Source organism: Aquarana catesbeiana, linkage group LG04 (assembly GCF_042186555.1).
Source record: "Aquarana catesbeiana isolate 2022-GZ linkage group LG04, ASM4218655v1, whole genome shotgun sequence".
Lineage (NCBI taxonomy): Eukaryota > Metazoa > Chordata > Amphibia > Anura > Ranidae > Aquarana > Aquarana catesbeiana.
Window position 1 is genome coordinate 276,068,033 of NC_133327.1, and position 18,190 is coordinate 276,086,222.

Sequence of the window (18,190 nt, forward strand, 5' to 3'; positions counted from 1 at the left end):
TATATAGGTTTTGTTTGCGATCTGTAATAACAAAATAATTTGGGCACAGATGTATTTTCAAAATATTCTGTGAATATATAGGTGAAATGCATGTTCCATTATTCAACTGATATACATGAGATGAAAGGTCATATGTACAGTTCACACACAGTATTATAAACATAAGCCCACTTCTGTATAAAGACCCGTAAAGAAAAATCTTACATCATTTCTAGACCATATCAGATAAAACATACAGTAGTACCTAAAACATTTAGGAAACCATTCCACATAATTGTGCACATCTGCTGTACCCCTAGATAAAATTATGCTAACCTCGAGCACTGCTTGGAGAAAAAAAAAAGAAAAAGGAAAAGCACATGGTTGGTTAGACTGTGTAATAATAATAATAATAGTCTCCAAAATTGCCGTATCCAACATTGACAAAACTGCCCTAGCCTTCACAGCTTTCTTTGATTGCAATATTATCAGTTCAAATTATAACCATGCAGTGAAATCGCAGGCTAGGCTCCAAAAACAGCTATAATTCTACTTAGAACTATTACTGCATATTATCTTGACCTGTCAAACAGAAGTGCTGCATACAAACCTGCAATCCTCATGCAGAAACACTGCGTACAAATTTGAATATCCAAACAGGATCAATGCATACTGAGCTGATCCTCCAAGAGAAAAGTACTGCAAACCTGTAACACCATGCAGGAACAAGGCACTCACATCTGCAGCAGCATATTAAAACACTGTATACCTGCAGCACTATGCAGAAACACCACGCACAAACCTACCAAGCCTGACAGGAGAAAAAAACAATAATTAAATCTGAAACTTCATGTAGGAGAATTCAACAGAAATTTCAAACAACACACAGGAGAAGTTTATAGAAATCTGCAAAATAAAGCAGTAACACTGCATTCCATCTAACATGAAGAAATAAAGCCTTCAAGGGATCTTCGGTTTGCTGCAGCAGGACACAACAGGGGTTATTTACAAAAGGCAAATCCACTTTGCACTACAAGTGCACTGAAAGTACAGTTTCTATAGATCTGAGGGGTCGATCTGAAACGAGGGGAAGCTCTGCTGATTTTATCATCCAATCATGTACAAGCAAAAATTATGTTTTTTATTTTCCTTGTATGTCCCCCTCAGATCTACAGCGACTGCACTTCCAAGTGTACTTGCAGTGCAAAGTGGATTTGCCTTTTGTAAATAACCCCCAAAGCACACAAATGTCTGCACCACCACATACAGAGACACTGCACATAATACTCTATCCCCAACCTGCTACACTGTACACATACACAAAACTTCATGCAGATACAATGTCTTTAAAACCAAGCAGAAACACTGCACAAAAAGCAAATCACCATGAAGATACAACATACACAAACATGTAACATTCATGACAATTGAAAGGAAAAAAAAAAGAAGGGGGAAGAGGACCATGTGACTGCATGGTATAAAGGAAGACAACACCATGCAACTGAAACAAAAAACACAATGTGAATATACATTTATGTAAACAAAATGAAATAGTACTATACATAAACACACAACACCATACTGCCCTTATAGATACACATACACACACACCACCATTCAGAGACATTTTTATATCTTACCATACATACATAAACCACTTAACACTCAACAGAAGCCCTGTATGTGACCTGAAGCTCAAGACTCCAAAGTGGTTCTCAGTTACTGGAGCCCCAGATTATGGGTACACTGCTCTCTTTCTAATGTATTTTATTGCAATGCCACATTTTTTTTTTAAATAAATACACACACACACACACACACACTAAAAAGGATATAGTACCCACAAAAGCTACCAAACACATGAATAATTTATTGGAGTTATATAACACTAAAAATAACAGAATGGAGGCAAAGCCTCCCAATGGAACACTCTCCCCTTCATCCCTATCCAAACCCCTAACCCCCACACCCCAGCTCCCACCCCACTCCCTATATGGGATTCTGACAATGGAAAAGTAGCAGGGGGAACCCAAAAAATATCCAGCTTAGTCATGGGACCCAAAAAAAAATTTCCACAGCATGCAACACGTGTAGTATGTAACATATCAGTACCCTTTAGAACAGTGGTTCTCAACCTTTCTAGTGGCGTGACCCCCAAATTTCCCAAGTTGTGGGGACCCCTAACAGTAAAATTATTTTCGTAGCGTGGGTTGTCAGCACCCAAGGCAAGACAAGTAATTTGTGCCCCTAACCCACGGACATTTAGCGCTCCCTGAGTCCTTTCCACTTGTAAAGTATTAAAACCCCTTATGGTATATTTTAGGATGTAGCACTCTCTTTGTTCTCATTTCTTTCCCTTTTATCCCTCTCTATCCTAATTTTCTTGTTTTTTTCCCCATCCCTCTCTCTAGCCATATTTATTGTTCTCTTATTCTTTCTCTCCCTTTTTCTTTGTTCCTCCCCCTCTTTTCCTCTCCCTTCCATGTATTTTCTATTTTAATTCCTTCTCTTACTCCTTGGTGGAGGGGTGGAGGGGTGGGGGGAATGGGATGAGTGGCAGTGCTGGGGGGAGTTCTGATCAGCAAACTTAGGTGCTCTTGATCAAGGTCATCTGCTGATCTGAGAACTGTAGTGGGGACTTTTATTGGCAACGCTAATCACAGGTAGTGTTACTCACTGTGTCTCTGACTTTGTGGTGTCTCTCGCAGCAGTGACACCTATGCCAAAATCAGGAGATGGGGTCTCCTCCAGCCCCTCCCACTTCACATTCCTCACCAGTCAGCCGACCTCTAGTCTCTGCCCCCCCCCCAGCCATGCCGTGAACTGAATGGGTGGCTGCGAAGAGGCTGAGAGGGCGGCCATGGGCTCCAGGAACATCCTAGATGGGCGGCCACAGGCTCGAGGGACAGCCCAGGATTCGGTGACCCCTGGCAAATCATCATTCGACCCTCGAGGGGGTCCCAACCCCCAGGTTGAGAACCACTGCAGTCAGAGGTTCATCACTTTTAGCAATAGCACACTTTGATATTATAGAGCTACGACTAAGGCTATTGCCGAAACGCGTCAGCTTTATTGTTTTATTGTCACTCTGATGTACAAATAAACGTCACTTCAAGGAATTACAGTTTTGTCGGCTCTCCTTATTACTGTTGCATTGGAGTGTGTTGGGACACATCAAGCCTCGGCACCTGTGAGTGGACCTGGTGTATGGATTAAGTTGTCCCTGCAGAGAGCGCTGTTACCTTTCTTCTTTTCCACACTATTATAGAATAGTGGTCTCCAAACTGTGGCCCTTTGCTTGCCTTTATCCAGCCCTTGAGACTGGGTTACACTGAAATCGGATACTGTTCACAGCAGGGGTCCGGTGTGTCCCCGTTCTTTATTTCAGGGATGAATTGGGCCCGAATTTTCAGCTGAATTCTGACCTGAAACAGACCAGAAGATGTACAGGACTCTTCTGCAAACCACTTCTCAGCCACCCCAGAGCTGCATGAACCAGCTCCATTGCGAGTTGGTCAGTCTCCTGACATCCGAATTGAATGAGGGGAAACCAGCATCAAATTTTTACCAGTGTGAACCCAGCCTGAGACATTTTTCCTCCCACTGATACAAGACACTGACACCAACAATGGGACATAATTCCTGCTACTGACATCAACAATGGGGTATTTCTCGTATTGACGCCAATGATGGGGCACTATTCCTCCCCTTAGTACCAAAGATGCGTTGGTTACTCCCACTGATGCCTGGACAATTTCTACTCCCACTCGCCACAGTCTGGCCCCCCTAAAGTCTGAGGGACAGTAAACTGGTCCTTTGTTTAGAAAGTTTGAAGACCGCAATAGAACATACAAAACCTTAGTTCTAAGCAGAAGTACAGCAACCACTCAAACACAAAGGGGTTGATTTACTAAAGGCAAATCCAATTTTCACTACAAGTGCACTTGGAAGTGCAGTAGCTGTAGATCTGAAAGGAAGCTCTGAAATGAGGGGAATATCTGCTGATTTTATCATTTACACCAATCAAGGTTTTAAATATTTTCCTGCATATAGTATTTGGTGTGTTAATTTATATTTTCTTTCATGCAACTGAACACTCTACATTCTGATTGTAGTTTCCTTTAATTCTGCCAACACTATGGGGGTTATTTACTAAAGGTAAATCCACTTTGCACTGCAAGTGCACTTGGAAGTGCAGCCGTTGTAGATCTGAGGGGCACATGCAAGGAAAAAAAAAAAACAGCATTTTAGCTTGCACATGAATGGATGATAAAATCAGCAGAACTTCACCTAATTTCAGAGCTTACACTCAGAACTACAGCGATCTACAGTGAGTGCACTTGTAGTGGAAAGTGGATTTGCCTTTAGTAAATCAACCCCTATGTAGTGCAAGGGCCTCCCTGACTGGATAGTTTAGGTAGGTGTTCATATTACATCATTTTGGTAAATGTAAAGTTGATATACTCATACTGTCAGACTGTAACATGTATAGTGACCCCAAAATCCATGGCAACATACACACTGATTAACAAAGGCACTTTTTAGGGAGCCCCCGTCCTCTTATAATCAGGGTCTAATGCTTACTCAGTCTAATGCTCATGTAATAGACCGAATTGCTAACCTTATTCCTCACTCCAGTGGATTTCCAAAGTTGTTCCTCTTTACCGGTTGTGTGGCTGTCCACTGGTTGACGTCATCAGGTTCACTGCAGGACTTTGGTGGACATTCTTCTTACCGACTACTAATCTATCTCCACTGACCACCTTTATTTGAAGGCCCTTCTCCACTAATCTCCAAGCTGTTCCCTGACCAATTAAGGGAGCAATTTTCCACTGCCCGTCAATGTAAGTGGACATTTCTTTACGGACCATGAGGGATACTCCAATTTTGTGGTCTGCGTTTCTTTTCTGGACAATTTTATTTTTGTTTCAATTCATTACATTATTCTTACTGAAAATACATTGTGGTATATAGGATCCCTGAGTGTCAGATATGCTAAGTGCACCACAAACCTTATTCTTTTATTTGTTATATCTACACCTTTTTGTATTGTGTACTAAAGTAACGTGAGCTCTAGATAAAGTAATTCCAGGGGATTCTAAGATCTGAAATTTCAAGAGTTGTTCTGGGTTAAAAAGAAAGGCTAACCTAGACTGAACAAGCATTAGAGCCTTAAAGCAGATCCTGTTCCCTTAATCACTGGAAAAGATTTTCCCCCTTAATGACCAGGCCATTTTTTGCAATACGGCACTGCGTCGCTTTAACTGACAATTGCGCAAGAAAAGTTAGAGCGTCTACAAATAGATTTGTAGCATTTTTATTATTTATTTATTTTTTACTAGTAATGGTGGAGATCAGTGATTTTTAGCGGGACTGCAACATTGCGGCAGGCAGATCGATCAGCTGACATTTATGACACTTTTTTGGGAACCAGTGACATTATTACATTGATCGGTGCTAAAAAATATGCACTGGTATTGTACTAATGACACTGGCAGGGAAGAGGTTAACATCAGGGGTGATCAAGGGGTTAAATGTGTTCCCTCAGGTTACTAACTGTATGGGGGGATGGGCTACCTGGGGAAACACACAGATCCGTCTTCCTGCATCTATGTTTACACAGGCAGATTCCTATTCTGTCACTGCGGGGAATGATCCCGGTTGGCGGTGGACATCGTGTCCGCCCCACCCGCTGATTGGCTCCCCCGCTGGCCAGTGGGCGCGCGTGCCCACAAATTGCCGTGTTCGGGTCAACGTAGAGTGACGGCGATTCGCAGGAAGCTGCCAAATTGTCGCAGTACAACTGCGGCGGCTGGTCTTTAAGTAGTTACATAGTTACATAGTAGGTGAGGTTGAAAAAAGACACAAGTCCATCAAGTCCAACCTACGTCCATCAAGTCCAACCTACGTTAAAGCAGGTTATACAGCACAGTGCTTGTGCTGTGTAATTTGGACCCCAGTATCACCTAAAAAAACCTGTCTGATTCTGCCTGGCAATCAGGGTTGCTGAGCCCTGACACTGTGGTCAGTTTACGTGCCTCCATCATCCACAGCCTGCTCTCCTGTGTCTGTGTCTCCTCCCCTCCCTGCTTGTAGCAGTGCCCCCCCTCCCCCCAAGCACCTCTTATAAAACTTCTATTAAATCCTGCAATCCCCTCTGTACCATAATCATAAGTGGCCCTGTGTCTGTGTAATGTAAAAAATCTTCCAATCTGTACCTATATAAGCGCGGCTCCCGGCACTTAGCTGACTGTCGGCTCTCTCTCCCCTGCCTCCCTGGCTGATGTCAGCGGTAGTGCTCAGCCCCGCCCACTGGATCTGTGAGTCGAGAGAGAAGAGAGCCGACAGTCAGCTGAGCGCTGGGAGCTGCACTTATATAGGTACAGATCGGAAGATTTTTTACATTACACAGACACAGGGACACTTGTTATGGTATAGAGGGGATTACAGGATTTAGTAGAAGTGGGTGAACAACCACTTCAAGCCTCGTACACACAATGAGCAAAGCAGATGAACGATTGTCTGTTCTTTTTTTGTTTGTTTTTTTGCTGTGTGCTAGTCTGTCGAAAACCAAAATCGACAACCAACTAAAGTTACAAAAATTTGCATATGACAGACGAACTTGGGAAGTGATGTAATGTGCTCTTTCGTTTCCAAGCAGGCACAGTCTTGGTCACTTGATTTATTTTGGACAAATACTGTACTGATTAAAACAAAAATTGTTTGTTCTGGTATCAAACAAGAGAAAGGTTTGTGCTTGTCCCTTCGGATAATTTCACATGAAATGTTGTGCTTGGCTCTCGAAAACTGTGTACCAAATATCAGATTATTGTATGATCTCTTCGAAAGCTGTATTTTGTCCAATTTTCTCATCGTACCAAAAGGAGATTTTTTTTTCTGGCTGACCAAGGTTCAGCTTTAAAGGAAACCCGCACTGCAAAACAATTCAGACTGCAATTGCTGAAATGAAAATTCTAGATGCTTGGCTGTCTCTGGAATCACTGACCAAAATTTTACAGCAAGTTAGATCAGAATGAAGTTGATCTGCATTGGTGTTCTAGGTCAGCGTTTCTCAACCTTTTTTTCAGTCACAGTATGATGAACAAAAATGCACTCCAACATCGTCCCATGCACTGCAAAATCTTGAGACACCCCAGTCTACAAAGTTACTTATTAAAAGGTAAACCTGAGCCTGGGACGATGTATACAAAAACATGATGAAATGAACTTCACATCAGAAGTCTCCTCACATCAGAGGTCCCCCATCATATCAAAGCCCTCCACTTCACATTAGAGCCCCACTTTCACGTCAGTCACTCATCACATCAAAGTCCCCCCTATACACCAGAAGCCCCCCCCCCCCCCAGCGTCCTCCCATCACAGACTCAGAGTCCCCCCTAAACATGATAGCCTCCAGCACAACAGAGTACCTCCATGATGAAGTCCCCCCATCACCAGAGTTCTCTCATCCATCTCTGATCCAGGGCAAACAGTCTAATGCGGCAGCCTTGGGAGCCCAAATGACTCCCTGGCTGAGAAACACCGTTCTAAGTCAGTAACACAGGAAATTCTGATCAACTAAAGCTTGCCATACATGACACAATTCTTTGTACAATTTTCTTTAGATTTACCTTCCACTATGTATTGCAAGGGCGTGCCTGATACAAATTGAAAGCGTTGTTTAGGCTTGACCTTCTATTATATGTTTTTTGGTAAATCTAAAAGTTAAAAAAAAAAAAAAAAAAATTGTATAAAGTATGGCCAGCCTATTAACTCTGAATACATCTTGCGGTTGATTTACTAAAGACAAATATACTGTGCACTGCGAGAGCAGTTGTTCTAGACCAGGGATCCTCAAACTACGGCCCTCCAGCTGTTGTAGAACTACACGTCCCATGAGGCATTGTAAAGCTCGGCTATTCACAGACATGACTGGGCATGATGGGAATTGTAGTTCCTGAACAACTGAAGGGCCGTAGTTTGAAGACCCCTGTTCTAGATCTTAGTAAAGAAGGGGGAGGGGGGGCTCTGCTGATTTCTATCATCCAATTATATGTAAGCTTTGCCTCATTTACTAAGTTCTAGAGCAACTGCACAGGATATTTGCCTTTAGTAAATAAGCCTCAATATGTTTAAATGGTTAAAAAAATTATAAAAATAAATCAATATATGCATTGTTGCCAACAAAAGTGCAGCAGCATCCTAAAACACCTCTTTATAATACACAAATACTAAAAACACATTTTCTATTATTGCAACGAAAGCTACAATGTAAATAAACTAATACAATAAAAAAGAAAAAGGTTAAGAATGAAACAAACAGAAAACAAACACTCTATATCATAATGTAAACTAATGGCACCATACAAACTGAGTAAGCAAGTTGTACACCGTCACACCAGTGTTGGTTAACACCCATGTGACACAGAGAGTTGGTTAACTGCAAATTGTTTGAATCCAGAAATAAAAATTTATTTTCTTATATAATTGTGTGCCTCTACATAGATCATATGGAATATTCAGAAGGACCAAGAAGTGATAAATCTCTATTATTGGTTCCCTATGCAGTATGATATGCTTATATAAGAAAAGTAGCATTTGCTGAACATTTGCCTTGGTTTTCCCCTACCCTGCTCAGACACCAGCTAGTCCAATACATGTATTCAAATTTCTCATCCATCTTATGAAGGATATGTATACCCCATCCACAGAAGAAAATGCTGACTTTAAAAACATTGAGCCTATTTCTTTAAACACCCTTGTTCATCTATTTCATTTGCTTCTTGGTGAACTAATCAAAGCACCTGGACTTACAAGTAGCTACATATTAAAGCCTCATCTTTGAGCATAAACATATGCACCACAGCATATGTCAAACAACAGAGAAAAAAAGTACACCAATATAACCCAGCCATCCTCCTTTCCACTACCGTTTAGACAGAGAGGTCCAGGGGGACATGAGAGAAAGAGGCCCCATGAGAAAAAGGAAGAAAAAAAGTCCCAAGTGTCACGTGGTAAATGAGAACATGTAATGTGAAGGATCACAGGTCTAAATGAAGAATCTACATACAAGAGGTGAGGTCAAAGATCACAGCACCTAATGAAGTCATATAGAAGAGATAGAACTGAAAATCACATAGATAACAGAAATAAAGACTTAAAGGTTCAAGTGAAGGATAAAGTAATGCGAGATAATACAGGAGATTTTAAACCATGAATTAAAGAGAAAAAAGACCCTGTTGTTCTTGCCTTCATTCATATGTAATAGACCTGACAAAAGTTAAGAGCCTGATTTACTAAAGCCATAGTCTGTCTTTATTAAGACTACCGATGGACAGGTATAGATGGTAGCTGTAGGAGTCTTCTGTAGGAGTTTATTAAAGTCAAATGTGATGTAATAACACATGCATGTTAAATACGCATGGATTATAGACTAGAAATAGGACCATGTTAATTCACACATCAACATGGCTGTAACAGCCTGCTTCCATGGGTACATCACCATACCTCACAGGACTAGACAAGCAGGGAATTTAGAATCAAATAAAACAAGACTGATTGTGTTCTACTGCACTTTCATTGCTGAATACTTATGCCTAACAGTTTTTAATTATTTATGTCTAGAATTGTGTCCTTACAATCCGTTTAAATATTTACATATCTTATATTTAATTTTACTATCATTCTACACATAAAGTTAACAAATACGATCAAAATGTTTTTTGGCCATGTTTATTATACTAAAAGTTTAATACATTTATGAGTGCCCATGTGCAAAAGTAATAATGATCCTTGTAATGCAATAAAACAAAGAATGCTCATTAATAGTCAAGAGAGCACACTTTACGTGTGTGGGTATGAATACACAGCTGAAAGAGCTCACAAGCAGTGAGCAACACAGCAAAGGGCATGGTGGGTCCAGCATGACTAAGCAATATGCTGGGAGCCCCTCCAGGTACAGAGACTGACATGGCTACTTGTATACTGCCATCAAATAGTGCTGAACACACAGTTCACACACACAGTTTGAAACGCATCGCTCCATTGTAATCAGTGGAATGGGCAGCTTATATTTAAAGCGGAGTTCCACCCAAAAATGGAACTTCCGCCTTAAAGTGCAGGTGACCCCCTAACATGCCACATTTGGCATGTCATTTTTGGTGGGGGGAGCGGATACCCTCTTGTTAGAGGCATCCAGCTCCCACTTCCTCCCAGGGGCTACGCAGCACCGGAAGGAATCTAATAGAAGTCTATGGGAAACCCGCAGGTACACCTCCACTGCGGCCGAACCACACTGCAGCAGTGTAAAACAGCTCTAAATTAGTTAAAGGAGAAGTACAGCCAAAGTATTAGAGCAGGCAGCAGTGACTGACAGTTATGGGCTCTGCAGACTGAAGACCGAGAGCTGAACAATCAGCGGTGTTTGATCGCTCAGTTCTCAGTCTTAGCCCAGGTTCACACTGAGCTGCGGGAATGAAGCCGTGCAAGTTCAGCTGAACTCGCACAATTTCACTCCTGCATGTCAGTCCCGATTTCGGCTACGATTTCAGAGACATCTGTGCAGGTTTCTGCACAGATGTTAATGTAAATCGCAACCCGAAATCGCAAAAAGTAGTACAGAAACTACTTTTCGAAATCGGTGTGCAAATGCAGCGTCGCACCGATTAGGATGGTGCCATTGCCGACAAAACATGTCAAATCACACCAGTGTGAACCAGGGCTGAGGGACAGATGCAGCTGGGATCGGTGCTGCAGCTATCTAGGCAAGTATGATTGTGTATTTTTTTCTAAACCTATACTTCCCCTATAAATAAAATTATTTTGTAAAATTGCATCCATTATACTGTATTTTACTATATACAATAATTTAAATATACATTATAAAGTAAAAAGAAAAAAAAAAAACCCACACAGAACGACTGTGTAGATTACCAAAAAATTATTAAAAAAATTTTGATATTTAACAACTGCTTTCATTTTTACTATTTTGTTTGAAAAATTCCTTGTGCCCAATGTTATTCAGAAGTGATCATTATTTGTAAGCCTATCCCAATGTTAATTTATAGTGTATGCCTATGCATGTACAAGGAGGCACAGGTAGGCGACAGGTGTTGTCAGAAACAACGATGGCCACACTTTGTTTTTTGGGGGGTTTTTTGTGATCCAATTGATGTGCGATTTAGGCTGGGTTCACACTGCGGCTGGCAGTAGGGGTCCGATGCGTCCCTGTTCTCTGTCTCAGGGACCAATTAGGCCTGAATTTTTGCCTGAAACTGGCCCTGAAACGGACCAGAAGACGCACAGGACACCTGTGCAAGCCGCTCCGGAGATGTGTGAACTGGCTCCATAGAGAGTCGGTCACAATCTCCTGTCATGCAAATTGGATGTGGGGAAATCCACATCCAATTTGCACTAGAATCAATTAAACCCAGCCTCAATCAAAAGTGACTGAATCTGCAAGCAATTGAATAGCCATAACTTCCCTTCTGATAAATGTTGATCAGATTCCATCAAACCAGGGCAGAAAATGACAAATCACTTGGCAGCACTGAGATGCTTTATTCATAAACACAGTTGTATTTCGATTGATCAGATTATGAGATTACATGGTGGGAAACAGTTAAGATACAATAGTAAATTACCAATCGCATCACTATCGATTGAAATCCACTTCCCTATATGTGGGCATATTGATCAAAAAAACAAACAAACGACCGATTGGAAAAACAAATTGATCATTGATCAAAGTGTGTATGGTCACCATAAGAATCAGTAAAACAGTTTGCATGGTAAAGTAGACTTTAGTAAATCAGGTCCTTGGAGTGTGTCAGTATTACTTTAGCCTCTATGAAGACAGTGGGGTTGATTTACTAAAACTGTGAGTGCAATATCTGGTGCAGCTGTACATGGTAGCCAATCAGCTTCTAACTTCAGCTTGTTCAATTTAGCTTTGACAAAAAAACCTGGAAGCTGATTGGTTTCTATGCAGAGCTGCACCAGATTTTGCACTCTCCAGTTTTAGCAAAATCAACCCCTATGTGTAACATGTAAAGTATGGCAGCTCCTTACAACTAAACAGGAGTACTCCCTGACTCTTCTGATTATAAAAGGTTCTAGCTGTTGTAAGTAGCCACATGTCACTGATCTTCCTAAATAAGCCTAACAGTGTGTCATTGTATATATCACTATCTACAGTCTGTTCAGCAGCACCCAGTTTCCACACAGCATTTCCCAATACATCAAATCTGTTCTCAGCATATCCCACAATGCATTAAGTTTGTATTGCCGCTGCTAGCACAGCATTCTGCGCCCCCCCCCCCCCCCCCAGCCAATACTGCATTCTAGCCATCCCTGCATGAACCCCACCACCTTTCCAGCCTGCACCATATTGACGCATTCTTCTGGAATCAGCACAGCATGGATTCCACCCCAAGGCCCCGTAAAGCACATAACCTATTCAGCCACAGCCTGCCCCAGAGCTCTGCCAGAACCAGCCATGTCTAATACCATGCAATGCTAATGGGGTACATGGGTAGTGTGGGAACAGGTGGGTCCATTGCACCTTGCTCTTCTCTCATATATCTCACAGTGGAGAGATGGAAGCTTGCAGTACATTTAGGTCCATGTTCAATGAGAACACATTCTTCATGCTGAACCCTACTTCCCTTTTAAAACTGGTCACCCATAGCACTGCCATAGACCAGTCACTGCTAACAATGAACTGTGTATCTAACCTCACCTGACCTATTCCAAAGGGAGAGTAACCATCCACATGACATCATAGCCCTCTTCAGGTAAGTATCTGACCCTAAGCCTGATAACACATGGGCGACATCCCACTGCTGGCAAGCTGGCAAAATCAGATTGCTAAGAGGCTGCCTTTTTGTCCCTATGGAATCATTACCTTTTGTAGCTGAGACAGCAAGATGTCGCTCCCATCACTAGCTATTAAGACTCAGCAGCGACAAAGCCACATCTTGCTGTGTGTGGCTACAGAGGGAACGATTCCGTATGGACACAGGCAGCCTTTTTAGTGATCCTAGTGTTTGTCACTAGCGGCAGAATCGCTTACGTGTCATCAGTCTACAGCTCACCACACACACACACCTTACAATCTGATTGTACAATCATCTTTAGGTTCACTATACACATTACAATCAACTTTAGATCTACTAATACTATGCCATCATACTATACATGGCTCTACCTAAACTATCCAATCAATATATGGATAAAAGATATATGGTTGGAACATCCCAGTCTATAAGACCCTGGGCAGCAGGATTCACCGCTTATCGTCCTCAATGGCAGTTCTTCCTGACAATGCCATACAGCCCCTTTTTCCTTTTATTTATACACATCCAATCAATGTGTATCCAATCAGGCCAGCCCTTGCAGTATATATTGTTGGAAGAGCTAAAGGAGGTAATACAATCAGATTGTAATGTGTATGGTGAGCTTTTAAGTGATTGTAAAGGCTTGTTTTTTTTTTAAATAACAAACATGTTATACTTACCTGCTCTGTTGCAGTTGGTTTGGCACAGATCAGCCCGGATCCTCTTGTTCTTGGGTCCCTCTTTGCTGCTCCTGGCCCCTCCCTCCTTTGTGTGCCCCCACAGCAAGCAGCTTTGATACCGGGGGCACCCAAGCTGAGTCAGAGCTCTGTGTATCCATTCAGAAACGGAGCCCCGACCTGGCCACGCCCCGTCTCTCCCCTGATTGGCTGACTGACTTTGATTGACAGCTGCAGGAGCCAATAGTGTCACTGCTCTGTCTCAGCCAATCAGGAGGAGTGTACTGGATGACTGAGGGGATCGTGGACATCGCTGGTAGTGAGAAGGAACTCGGGTAGGTAATTGGGGGGTGCTGGGGGCTGCTACACACAGAAGGTTTTTGATCTTAATCCATAAAGAAAAAAAAAAAAAACCTTCTGCCTTTACAACTCCTTTAAAGTGATTCTAAAAGTTTGCAGCTAAAAAACAAAAACACAATAACCAGGTTATACTTACCTGCTCTGTGCAATGGTTTTGCACAAAACAGCCCGATCCTCTTCTTTTAGGGTCCCCCACTGAAGCTCTTTGCCGTGCCCCCCCAATAACAAGCCTCTTGCTATGGGGGCACTTGAGCAGGTTTCCTCCCGAGGCCATGCTACTGTGATTGGACATTATCCATTCACAAAACACACACACACATCACGGCCCGCCCCCCTACTCTCTCCTCATTGGCACACTGACTGTAATGGATTGCAATGGCTCCTGCTGCTGTGTGAGCCAATGAGAGAGAGAGACCTGCTGCTCTCATGTACATTGCTGGATCAAGTTGAGGAGGGGCTGCACCCAGAAGGCTTTCTACCTTAATGCATTAAGGTAAAAAACCTTCTGCCTTTAGAACCAATTTACATCCACCAAGTATGTAATGTAAGGACCTGCCTGAGTGATTACAAACTGATTGGATAATGTAGGTAGGTCCTCAATTTACATAGTTTTGGTAGATCTAAAAGTTGGTTATAAAGAAATTGCATGCTCCAGATGTAACATGTATGGTGAGACTAAAGCTCACCACACACCTTACAATTTGATTGTACAATCTCCTTTAGATCTACCAACAAGTATGTAATACCTGAATGGATAACTTAAGCCGGCCATACATGACTTGAAGTGCAGCTGCTTCAGCAGGGACTGGATGAATTTTGCTCTATGTATGGGCAGGCTGGTTGGTCACATGTCGATCAAGCGGCTTATGTACAACCAGCCTGTCGGATTTTTCTCAAATAATCAGTGCCACAGCTATAGCAGCACTGATCAGTGTATTCTGGTGGCAGGCAAGGCTCCCTGCTATCAGAATAATAAAAAACAGCAGGTGGATTGAATGTATGAATAGGGAAATCAGATCGTTTTTTTTTTTTTTTTTTTTTCTCTTTTTGCTGGTTACATAAAAAAAAAAAAAAAAAAAAAAAAAAAGGGGGGGGGGGGGGGGAGAAGATGATCAATGTATGGGCTGCCTTAGGTAGATCTAAAGTTGATTGTACAAAGATTGTATTGTGTATGGTGAGTCGGTGTAGCGATCATAAGCCAGGCAGAATAAAGCTCTCCGCACACCTTACAATCTGATTGTACAATCTCCTTTTGACCTCCCAGCTAGCATGTAATACAAGGGTCTACCTGATTGGATAGTTTAGGTAGGTCCTCGTATTACACACAGTTTAGGTGACTTTAAAGCTGGTTGTACAAAGATCATATGATCAGATTGTAACCTGTATGGGGAGTCGGAGTGTACCTGAACCAGTCCAGGTGTACACGGTCCATCCTAGCCCAGGATCACTCAGCACAGACAGTACAGATTGCAGAGCTGTGGTCCCCTGACCAATGGCTTCTTCCAGGGCCTCACATCTGACATGATGATGATGATGATGGTGGTGTCCCCCCTGATGAACACATCTCAGCCCCTGGCTGGCGTAGACGTGTACAGAAAACGCACTTTGCGGTGCCTACACATTAACCCCTTGTGGGAAGCACGGCCACCTATATAGCAGTTAGCCCTTGAATCCTTTCCATTTTAGAAGCCCCCCCATTTCTCTCCACCCAGGAGAAGAAGGACACTTGTATTGTGTGTTTGCTATCCACACCCTGTGAGTGGCCATCATGTGTTAGAAGTGTGCAGAGCATTGCCCCCAGCCCCCTAGAACTTGCAGAGCATTAGCCGCCTCCGGAGCATGCATTGCAGTGGGGGGGGGGTCAGGTGAATGGTGGGGGGGCATGCACAGGTGATGGCAATACATACACATAGCCCTCCTCCTCCTCCTCTCACCGGTCCCGCTGCTCCGGCTCCCGATACAGCCCATAGTAATGTTGTCAGCAGCCCGGGCACATCCCGCCAGGTGCCCGCGGTCCGGGGATGGAGGGCGGACAGGGCTGTGGAGGCGCTCGGCTCTCTCTCTCTCTCTCTCTCTCTCCCTCTCTCGGCTTTTCTTCCCCGGAGCTGCAGCTGCTGATGAGCGGAGAGTGTGACGTCACTCTCCCACCACGACTACAGCATCAACAGCAACACCCTGCCGCTGCCTTATTGTAAGGGAGGGGCCAACCATCACATCACCGCCACAATGGAATCTCCCTGTGCCTTGTCTACTGCTTCATCTCTACCATACAGCCATACATCCAATCCAGCCATAGAGACCGCTCTCTCCTTGTACAGGGGAACAGGTCTTGTCCCCGCCTCCTTCCTGTGGTGGGTGGAGCCTGCCGAGCCCCTCCCACAACTCTGCACTGGCTATGTACAGCGCAAGGCTAAAGCCGCGTACATACCATGGGACTTTCCGACGAGAAATGTTCAATGTCAGGCTGTTGGCAGTAAATCCGATCGTGTGTACGCTCCATCAGACAATTGTTGTCGGGTTTTCCATGGACAAATGTTGGATGGCAGGTTTTAAAAATTTCCACACAATTTTACACAAGTCCATCGGACAAAAGTCCAAAGTACAAACACGCATGCTCAGAAGTAAGGAGGAGCCAGAAGCTGTTGGTCTTGTAAACTAGCATTCGTAATGGAGAATTAACATTCATGACGTGGCAAATTATGAAATCTGGAAATGTAGCGCACATTCTCTTCTTCTTTAATGGGATAATAATGAAGCTGCTTTGCTGGTGATACTGATGGAGTTATTGCAAACTAATTTTCAAAGGCCTTTAATTTTCTAGTCATATCAAGAATAATATTATTATGCTTTTGTTTTTTTTATTTGGGCAAGTTACCACAACACCATTATCCTGTAGTTTTTAAGATCAAAGATACAACAATGTTGGTGTCTCTTGTTAGGCCCCTTTCACACGAGGCGGACTCTGCTTCCACGGAGTCCGCCTCGGTCCACCGGCTCAGCGGGAGATCTTTCCATTGATCTCCTCTGAGCCAGCGGATGACAGGTCCCTCTCTGCTCACTGAGTGGGGAGGGGCTTGTCGAGCGCCACTGCTGCCTATGGAGGGATCGGATGTAAACGGACAGCATGCCCGTTTTCATCAGATCTCACCCGATCCGATCCTCCAGCGACAGATCTGAACGAAGGGCCATCCGTCTGCTTTTAGCGGATCGGACCGGGTCGGATGTCAGCAGACATGTCTTGACATCCGTCGCTCCATAGGCTAACATGGAGCGCCCGTTCAGGTCCGCCGTCAAAACTGACAGGCGGACCTGAACGGTCCGATCGTGTGAAAGGGGCCTTAATTTTACATTGTATTTTCTTAAATGTAACTGCCTACTCCCAAACTGTCGTTTGAAGTAAAACACACAGCCAAGTATTTTTCTCCACAATTTTATTTATTGTGCATTAAAAAAAAAAAAAAGACATGCTATCTGCCAATAGAACTTAACCAAAAAGTGCATTCTATGCATCCAAAAATATAGAAAATATGCCAAATCAAATCATTATTCAACCAAAAAAATAATGTCAAAGCAATAACTCCAAGGCCAATAATAAATAACACATTATCTCCTCCGATTCTGCAACATGGCTGGTTGATGAACGGCCGTTCAGGTACGAACTGAAAAGTGCGAAATGAAAAGTGCGAATCAACACTCACCAAACTTCTTCTAACACGAAATTAGCAGAAGGAGCCCAAAGGGTGGCGCTAAAGAGCTGAAAAACCACGTAGTACATCACTACGTTTGTGCTTGTTGGCCAACAATTGTGGGGCCGTGTGTATGCAAGACAAGTTTGGGCCAACGCCCTTCGGACAAAAGTCCATGGTTTTGTTGGCCAACAATCCGATCGTGTGTACAAGGCTTTAGGCACTACTACTTTTAGGCTACTTTCACACTGGGGCAGTGCCGGCGTTAGCGGTAAAGCGGTGCTCGTTTTAGCGGCTCTTTACCACAGTTATAGCAGCGCTTTGGCACCGCTTTTCAGGCGGTAGCAGGGTGCTTTTAACCTCCAAGAAGGGATTAAATAAAAAGGGGTTAAAAGCACCCGTGATGAGGCGCTTCCGAAGCACTTTTCAGGTGCTTCAGAAGCAGTGCCCATTCATTCCAATGGGCAGGGGCGGTGTGGGAGCACTGTATACACGGCTCCTACATCGCCCCCAAAGATGCTACTTGCAGGACTTTTTTTTCCCGTCCTGCAAGCTCACTGCCCCAGTGTGAAAGCACTCTGGTTTTTCCAATGGGGAGGCATGAGAGGCAGTTTTCAGGCGATTTACAGGCGCTATTTTTTAGCGCTAACAC

General features: G+C 43.3%; 1 protein-coding gene across 3 annotated transcripts in view; it reads right to left on the minus strand.

Annotated features, from left to right (window-relative positions):
* Positions 1 to 16,238, minus strand: part of FAM131A (family with sequence similarity 131 member A) — a 138,745-nt gene extending 122,507 nt beyond the window's left edge. Inside the window, exon 1 of one of the 3 annotated variants that reach the window (XM_073626611.1) lies at positions 15,787 to 16,238. In XM_073626611.1, coding sequence (XP_073482712.1) covers positions 15,787 to 15,820 — 34 coding nt within the window. In that variant the 5' untranslated portion in view covers positions 15,821 to 16,238. Of the gene's footprint in view, positions 1 to 15,759 lie in introns of all 3 variants that reach the window. The other 2 variants (XM_073626610.1, XM_073626612.1) reach the window with 2 other exon arrangements.
* Positions 16,239 to 18,190: the final 1,952 nt, after the last annotated feature.